This window comes from Eufriesea mexicana, unplaced genomic scaffold, assembly GCF_001483705.2.
Source record: "Eufriesea mexicana isolate 0111107269 unplaced genomic scaffold, ASM148370v2 scaffold1523, whole genome shotgun sequence".
NCBI lineage: Eukaryota > Metazoa > Arthropoda > Insecta > Hymenoptera > Apidae > Eufriesea > Eufriesea mexicana.
In genome coordinates, this window is record NW_016909723.1 from 478,540 (window position 1) to 487,743 (window position 9,204).

General features: G+C 46.5%; 1 protein-coding gene across 2 annotated transcripts; it reads left to right on the forward strand.

Annotated features, from left to right (window-relative positions):
* Positions 1-2,449: 2,449 nt before the first annotated feature.
* LOC108548506 (uncharacterized) lies at positions 2,450-7,554 on the forward strand. Of its 2 annotated transcripts, XR_001890264.1 has the most exons (3): positions 2,450-2,576; positions 4,684-5,956; positions 6,497-7,554. XR_001890264.1 is itself a non-coding variant. In XM_017901478.1 (2 exons), exons 1-2 carry the CDS (start codon positions 2,469-2,471, stop codon positions 4,975-4,977), a joined length of 402 nt encoding a protein of 133 aa, XP_017756967.1. In that variant the 5' UTR covers positions 2,450-2,468; the 3' UTR covers positions 4,978-6,299. The 2 variants fall into 2 exon arrangements, 1 of the variants encoding a protein (XP_017756967.1); XM_017901478.1 differs by lacking the exon at positions 6,497-7,554 and having other exon boundaries at positions 4,684-6,299.
* The last annotated feature ends 1,650 nt before the right edge of the window (positions 7,555-9,204 follow it).

Here is a 9,204-nt window from a genome sequence, read left to right on the forward strand (position 1 = left end):
GTCGTGTAAAACGCAACGTTGGCAAATGCTTCTCTTATCATACGCATACGAAGAAAAAGAGGGGAGAAAAAAAGCTATTTTATCGTAATATCAAATTCGCTTACTTTTCGAGTACTTTGTAAGAAAAAATGCAACTTATCTCAGAGCTTCCGAAGGTCTGGTCGCGTTAACGCTATATATGTACGTATAACTGCGAGTACAAGATGGTGCAAATTCTGCGAGTATCTCGAGAGCTTTGAAACGCGACGTCACTCGACGAATTTGCAAACGATTAATAGAGAATAGCAGCTCGATTCTATCGTAGTATCGTTATCATAGTATCGACGATTAAGTTGAAACTAAGTCAGGTTTTACAGTTCCTTTATTGTCCGAAGCACGAACGCGAAACTACATAAGTACTTACAGTTAAGGGAGGAGAAAGAAGAATTTACGAAACGTTAGGCGAAATGAAAATAGAGCATAGTTTTCGACTACGTTGCGTGCCTATAATTTTCTTTTCGATCACTCAACGATAGCGTACCGCGCGAGACAAACGAATTGCGTTTATTTCACATAAGACCTGTACCTTTGCAAGCAAAATAAATTTAATTTTTACGAAAGCAACGGCGTACGATCATTTTACCTCTGCGTCGCATTTAACCCTTCCGATATGCTCGGGTTTCCAAAAACGTAAAAATTTCGTTTTTTATCCGGTTCGGAGATAACACCGCGCAAACGAAAATACATCGCGAGATTAGATTATGCTCGATAGCGGGGACTACGTTTCTCTCGGGGTTTCCCCTTCGTTGAAATTATCGAAATCGTCCAAGTAGCGTTGGAATCGGGACGAAGAGAAACGGAACTACTCGGTTCCGAAGCGTTCGATAATTTACCGACGCCGTTATCGTCGCCGTGTGTGGCAATCGTTCGTCGGTAATAAAGAATCGTCCGCGGATACGTACACCGGTTACCAGTTGCCGGTATAGTACCAATTAGAAACTCGTTTTATCGCCGCGAAATTCGCTGTCACGGTTGAAACGCTCGAGATATTCGTCGAGTATCGTCGCGACGATCGATGAAAAATTATCGAGATTCGAGTAGAAACGGTCTTCGACTTATCGTGTTCCGCGCGATCCGTTTCAGGTATCTGATTACGATGATCCTTGGAGCGCCGTGGCGTTAAACGGTTAGCAGTGATTTCTCCGTAGGTCGCTCCGACGCTTGGTCGCTTCGGCAGCGCGACAAAATTATACTTCTCAAGGTTCGCGAGCATCGACGCGCAATATTCCGTATCGGATCGGAAGTGTTTCGAGCGGAACAATAGCCCGAGAATAGGAGCTGGCGATTCCTAATTATATCGCGAGTGCCGAGCTGACCGTGCGAACGTGCATCGCACGTACAATTCTATTCGGTAACCGGATTTCGGAAGGGACGATGCGAATCGTCACGATGACCTTGAGAGACCGGAAGAAAACGTATCTTTGGGAGGAAGAACGGATGCAGCGGCTGAGGGTCGGGCGGAGGGGCGAGGGACTAGGAAGACGCGGAAAGGGCCGGGAAGGAAGTCGATGCTCGTTAGGTCGTAGAGCGCGGATCCTTTCGAAAGGGAAGGAGGCATACGTTGACGTATATACGGCCAGGGCAACGTATACGTGCGATCCAGCAGGAACCGCCGCCAGAAAATCAATCCCGAACGTCATGCCGTCGTGTGTATCAACATTGGAAAATCAATGGTAACCCGTGACGTAGGAGTCCCGCCTCAGAATGAACCAATAGGCTGGCTCGCTCGTCCCCACCGTCGCGACGTTTTACATCTACCTACACGAGCATCGGCGTGCTCATTCCGTAGCGGACTGCTGCATCGACCGGACGCGCGTGATCGAGAACGTTGTTGAAAAGGCAGCACGCCGAGCTACCGTAAAAAACGACCAGAGCTATCCGTGAAAGCGCACGACGCGTATGCAGTTTTCCAGTCGACACAGCAGCAACAGCGACTGCGACGACTGGCTGGCAGCGACACCGACAACTCCAACGGCGACAACATCAGCAGTGACACGTCGTTGTTATCGTTAACAACGTCGATACGAATCGGAAAAACCGATCGAAACGGACGCACGATATCACTCGAATCGGTTCGATTCGCGATCGGTTTTCGTTGACAGGACGAAACGTTTTATACGCGCCGATCGACTCGTAAATTCCCGCTAGCGAGGTATAAACGGTTTCGTATTCGGTGAAGCGAGAGCGCGGAGTGGTTCGACGAAATTCTTTTGGAAAAATTTTCCACGTTTGCCGAAACCAGGAACCCTCGTCGTCGTCCTCGTCCGGTTTGAACTTTCCAGAGATAGAGAGCGAGAGAGAGAGAGAGCGGATAGAGGGAGCAAGCGGGACAAAGACAGCTACTAGATTAGAGGCTAGGTGAGAGAAAAGGAAAGCGACTCACCGGTGGGATAGAGGGAAAAAGTATCTCACGAGTGCCGGCTATCGAGATGGCGTTTATGATGCCCGTTATGAAAAACGAGTGGGACATTTACAAGACCAACCGCAGTCGACGATCCTCCGAGTGTTCCAATCCTCAGGCCTGTCGCAGTAGGAAGGTGAGTGTTTTGCCCGTTACGAACCCGCCTGAAACCCAGCAACGCGACATCCAACCGACGAATCACGCGCTGCGATAGGTCATTACGTTTTCGCGCGATTCCTTCCATTCCGTTCCATTCCATTCCATTCCATTCCATTCCATTCCATTTCATTCCATTCGTTTCCACGCGATTCGACTCAATCCTATTCTATTCTCTACGCGACGAGTTTCCGTTCGATCTGTTCGACATTCCAACGTCTCGGTTAATGTAATTCGCGTCGTTCCACAAACAGCGTGCCGTGATTCGGTTTATTTGGAAATTTTCGTCGGACTGTGACGCGTCGCGTCGTCCCGTCGTCGAAACGTCGTAAGTGAACGCCGTGACCTAAGAGCGCACGATACGACTGTGTACGAATCGAGATCTCGAATGTTTCTCGAATGCTCCATATACACACGTGTGTGTACATACAGGATCGAGCTCGCGTCGATCGCAAATAATTTCACGGTCATCCGAGAAACGTCGATAATTACGCGCGACGAAAGTGGTCTGACGAAAGAGCGCGGCGCTAATCGCGGCACGTACGCGACGAGGTTATGAGATAAACCTTGTCCATGGTCCGGTATCGATGGCGAAAAAAAAACAGAGCGGAAAACGCGTCGCCAGCGTGCGATTCTTCCAGAGAAAACCCAACGTCGCGTTTCTTTATATTTTTTCTTTTTCTCTTTCTTTTCCTCCCCGACGGTTCTCGACGAGATTCGCGGGCATACCTCTACCTCGATGTGGTGGCGCACGATTGCGCAACGTCCATGCTCGATTTCGTAATGCATCGCGCGCGCGATAATCTTTCCGGGCGTACACGTATCGTTTCGATCTCATCGCGTCGCGATGTTATCGATAACGTCGTTGGACATACTTCCGAACCGGATGCGACCTCTGAAATCGATCGTTACGTATCGCTTCTGATCTCGTTCCACGCGCGTCGTCGTTACATTAGCGGAAAACGACACTTTTATCGAATCGTTGCGAAATTTGGACGTTACGCGTATATGCGTTTGAATACTTTTCTGCGATCGATCCTGCGTGTATCATCGATGCAGCGATTCGTCGTGTGCGAGATTCTCTGGTGGATAAACACGCGTGGCGTTTCGAATCGCGAGCGGCGTATCGTTGGTTAGGGCAAATTTCGAGGAACGCGAAACGCGTGGTAAATCGCGCGAATAACGCGAACCGCGCTAATCGATAATTAACGAGTGAATAGTCGAAACGGTGATGTGTCCCTTACCGCGTGAAAGGCTCGCAATGGATACGCGTGGTATGTTGGAAGAATTGGGGAAAACGCGAGATGGAAGAACGGCGATAACGTGGTTCGGTGGGAATAGCGCATCGCGGCGGTTACCCGTGACGGGAGATTACGTAATCGCACGTAACCAAAGGAAGAGAATTTGCGGCGAGAAATTCGCCGTGTCCGAGGTTGCGGCGCACGTGCTCACCCATATACAGAGAGGTTGGATTACTGGATGCCGTATTCGATTGCGAACCACTGCGCTCGATCGTAACGCGCTGCATCGAGAGTATCATCCGGCCTTGTCTGCAACGCGCCGGTAAATTCACCCCACGGAATACGTCGCGTTTCGGATCCGATCGTTAATCTTTCGTCGTGTTACGGCCAGCAGCACGGAGACCAACTCGGCACGTGTTGCCGCTTCCACTTCAGCCTACCTACGTGTCTGCCTACGTGTCTACCTACCTACCTACCTATGTGCCTACCTAGCCATCCTATTCCCGGAAATTCACGGTTTTCGTCTTGGAATTTTCGTTCGAAGCGCGCACGGATAATCCCGTAACCCCCGGTCACAGGCACCGGAAAATCCAGAGTTTTCCCGGCCGGTGGAAGTTTTTGTTCGAGCGTAAGGCACGAAGAGAAAATTGGGAAATAGGACGAAAGGATTAATCCGTGGCGAACCGTTCGGAATCGGGCAGAGAAGACGAGACCGAAGTGAAAGTAGTCGGGGCCCGCGTTTCGAAAGGACACGCTCTATCGGGGAAACGAGGATGATTATTGGAACGGGTGTTAGGAGGATACTCGCTAATGCTAAACCGAAAGACGGATCTGTTCTGTTCGCAGGTGTCGGAATGTTCAAAATCCGAGGGTCCGTCGTTGTCTACCTCGCCGGGGTCGGACTTTTTGACGTCGCCGGCTCACCGTTCGGTACCCCTCACCTCCCGCCATTTCTCGAGGACGTCCTCGAGGGCGTCACAGAACTCGTTGCAAAGCCCGAGCAAGAGTACCGGCTCGTCCCCGCCGAAAACGGGCAGCTCCAATTCCCTGAACAAGTTTCACAACCGACTGGTGGACAAGTTGAAAAGGTCGTTGAAGAAGGCTGAGGACACGGCGGAAGATCAGCGAAATTTGTCGTGAAACAGTGCAGGGGTTTTGGGCCGGCCACCGATTCCCGGCTCGAAACCGATCGAGATCCGACGCACTTCTGCACCCGTTACCGCGTCCGCGACGATCCACGAGGGGGTGGTACGATCCTGTCCGGATCCGTCGCCTTCGGCATGGTAAGGCAGAACCAAGATAACGACGAGGACAACGAGCACGGCTATACGGGGAGACAGGATCGGACGAATGGCGAGGAGAAACGCGCGAGGAGTCTCCCGCGATTCGTTGGCCGATGGCAACGATAATGATCGATTCTCGCGTGTATAACAACCGACGTGTTCGGAAACGCGCGACGCGATGGAGCCGAGGGAATTCCGCTGGAACGAAAAGATTCGGAAGATAGCCAGAAGCTTTTGATTCGACTAGAGAAGAACGGACAAATGGCCGACGTGTTGTTACCCGACAGTCGAATCTCTGCTACCTGTAGGTTGCCAACTTCTCTTCTACGTTTCTTTCGCGAATCCAGCCAGATCTATTTTCTTTTTTTCTTTTCCCTTTCTCTTTGATTTCCCCGTTGGATCGTTGCAACAAAGATGCCGGAAAACCAGTCACGAACACCGACCATCTCAAACACGATTTCTGTTTCTCCTTTTTCAATACCCATTGATCTCACCACCCATTCGGCAAACACCACCCGAGTCATTCGCGAGAATCGAGAACCAAAGCCTTTTTTCGCGGATAACTCTCAGAATCTGTTTAGGGTGACGAAGAGATCGAAACAGAGAGAAAGAGAGAGAGAGGAAAGGAAAGAGAGAAAGAGACGAAGATGATGAAGAAGAAAGCGAAACGAAGATCGGTAAACGAATAGGAAGACCGTGAGCCTCCGTCCAGTTTACGCGGAAGCTCAGTCGGCGAGAGAGAGAGAGTGAGAGAGAGAGAGAGAGAGAGAGAGAAGAGAGCAATGGACAACGAACATCGGGAACGAGAGACGAGAGAGAAGGATCCAACGAAAGAGGTACATAATCACGATGGAATTCGTCGTTATCGATGCTGGCGCGCGTACGTTGGACTGCGTTCATTTCGCGTTCTTTTCGCGTTCGTTTCACACGCGATAATCGTGTATGGTTCGTGGCCAGTCGGGGTCGATATAGAGAGGATCATAGAGGATCTCAGTGTCCAGACCTAAAAGCTCTAGTTCCTTCGTTATAATATTATCGCGCGCATAAAATCTCAGCGTGTGGCTATCGTTGAAGCGTCGCATCGCCTACACTTTTCGCCGTTTCCACGAATTCGAGCGCTAGAATGACAAAAATTGATCGGATTTTCTTTCGTCTTTATTTTTTTCCTCCACCACCCCGCCCCCACGCTTTTTTTCTTTTTTTTTTCCACCTCCGAGTTTCATCTTTTTCGATCGGAAACGTCGCGTAGAGTTTCCCTTCCGTTCGAGTTTTCTCGCAGTCGACGTTACGAGATCCTTATACGGTATATTTTCATTATTCGTTTAGCGTGTAGCCGATCAAATGTAACCATGGTAAATATGTTTTTGGAACATTAGGACGAGCAGAAAAATGGGGTGACTAAACGAGGCGTAACTCGCGTCGAAATCAAGGGAGTTCCTGTAAAGGTTCTTCTCGCATACGACAACCGGAAACGCTTGTTTTCATCGTTAAGATTACTTGCTGCCTCCAAAGGAAATATGCGTGCGTTTGCGCGAAAACTGCGAAGGGATACACGAGGGCGCGAATGCGTATTACGTACAATATAGACGAGCTAGTGAAAGAACGGAGCCTAAGAAAAGACTTACACTTATTTTAATCGTGTATCGTTCGAGCGAGATTATCTGTACTTACTTACACGCGTAAATATTTATTTCAAATTTTCGTTACATCTTGTCTCGCGTAATATTGGATACTGTACTAGCAAATACACGTTTTCGAAACGATACGCGAGCGTAATATTACGCTTCTTCATTCTCGCGCGAGGATTGTTATGCGCATGTTTTGTCGCACAGGGACGAATTTTTTCTTTCTACACGCATACACACACGCGCGCGCGCATATATACATACATATATCTTGTTTTAGATGGTAAAATATATACGCGTATATCGTTTCTCGATGTTCATCAAATTACGCCAAACGTTCGTTTCGCTCTAAATTTTGTCCTGTTCGTGTTTCGTGATTTTTTCACGGCTATCGTTTCGAAGTAAATGTATTCGCAGTGCACACGAGACACATTTGCTAGATGATATCGCGTAAAAGATACTTTTTTAAAGAAACGATCCTCGCAGTTTATATCGAAATGTATCATAGCGTTTTTCCTCTGTCCCGCGCCCGAGGTATTCGATTTTGCTGTTTTGATTAGCCGTTACGAAGCGTTTGTTAAATTCTTTTAGAGTATAATATATTACTTCCGTCGTGATAAGCGGTCAAGTCTGTTATCCGTTATACATAGAGCAATCTTTTTCACATAATCCTGGGAAAGTGAAAACGAAAGTGTCCTCGGAAATTGGACGCAGAACGACGTCTTTCGGAGACATCGAATGAAATCACAGAGATACCTTACGTGCAATTTTACGATTGAAAAGTTAACGCGTTTCATTTTCTATTCTTCCCCTCGTTTTCTTTTGTTTTTTTTTTTTTTCTTTTTTTTTTCTTTTTTTTTCTCATTATATGTACATTTTTTCTTTGTACGTTCTTTCATATATAATTTTATCTTCCGATAAAAAGGAAAGGGTCGAAAGCCAAAGAGTAGAATGATTCCGTACAGTTTCTTCTCATCGTTCGCGTTATTATTTTTCCAACGAGAATTTTGGCAAAATTACGCGTAATTCGATTGTTCTCGGCAAAGTTACGACAGGATATCGTTTTAATCCGACAGTATTAAATCACGCGTAAGATTAAAAAAAGGTCCGTGTCTCTTGGAGCAAGTGTAATACGATGACATCGTCTGCGTCCATCTATTGCCGTTCTGAATTTTTGGAATAAGACGATTACGCGCTTTCCTTATCGTTTTGCGAAATTACGAAGTGGGAGCAATTATACGATACCGCGTGTAACTCTGTGATACCGTAAGCTATAAGGTAGAATTATTTTGCAACGATCATATAAAAGAAAAAGAACAAAAAAAAATGAAAGAAGGAGTTGGGGAAATGTTATTGTTACTACGAAAATTCGTACGAACGCTTCGATTCTCCGTCAATCAGTGCGCGTCTTTTGGCAGCGAGAGCGACACGAGTTCTTTCTTCGTTCAGCTACGTTCAACCGAACGAGAGCAAAGGATCGAACGATTTTTCTTTCATTTTCGGTCGAACAATTGGCTTCAGCTTCTGTTCGAGATACATAGATATATAAAATTTCTTTCTTTTATCTTATTCCACGTGAAATGTTGGAAAATCACGAAACCGAATACGAGATATATATAAATTATAGTATATGGTCGATGTTGAGATAATATTTCAAAGACGCGTCCGTTCGTCCTCTGTCTCTTCGGAGCAAAGACCGAAGAAGGAAAGAACGAAGAAGGAAAGAAGGAAAGAAGGAAAGAACGAAAGTATAGGTACAAGATCGGGTCGGATAAAAATAAGAGAGGACTAATTCGCAAAAGTTGCCGTTATATGTAAGACTGCTTTAGAGAAACAGAAAAACAATAGAACTACCGATTGGATGTTAAAACGTGGTGCTTGGCGAAAGGTTGGGACGCACGGAGGATCGTGAACGTGTTTACTCGAACCTCGGCGAAATTTCGTCCCAACGTTTCGTTGGTTGATTTGTACTGATTAGAAACAATGGTGTTATTAGAGTTTAGAGATTGACGAGATAATACGATCTATTTATTACGGCGGCCTCGGACTGCGGAGTAAACGTGGATTGGGATCCTTAACCTTTTCATCTTTTTATATCTCATATTTTTCGCGTTGGTTAAAAACGTTCGCAGAATGTTCGTTATTTTTTCATTCAATTTATAAGACATTTAGTAGTAGATATTTTATATTTTATATTTTATCTTTTTCAGCTCGATCCACTTTCATTCTACGGTCGCAATGTTCGCGCAACTATAAAGCTATATAAATATATATATTCATATATTTATATATACGGATATGTACATACGTATACATACACTCGGGACATTTTGAGCTGATTTTTAGCGCGTGGCTGAGGAGATACGGGAGCTACGAGTCATTGGGAAAAGTTAATAAAACCACTTCGTATAAAAGTACAAATTGATAGTTTCCGTTTGAATAAAACAGGATCGATATCT

What these genes read in the sequence shown, in the direction of transcription:
- LOC108548506 (XM_017901478.1), top strand. Translation starts at nt 2,469, where the DNA reads ATGGCGTTTATGATGCCCGTTATGAAAAACGAGTGGGACATTTACAAG. An exon ending in AGGCCTGTCGCAGTAGGAAG is followed by an intron (nt 2,577 to 4,683) that starts GTGAGTGTTTTG and finishes TTCTGTTCGCAG; the next exon opens with GTGTCGGAATGTTCAAAATC.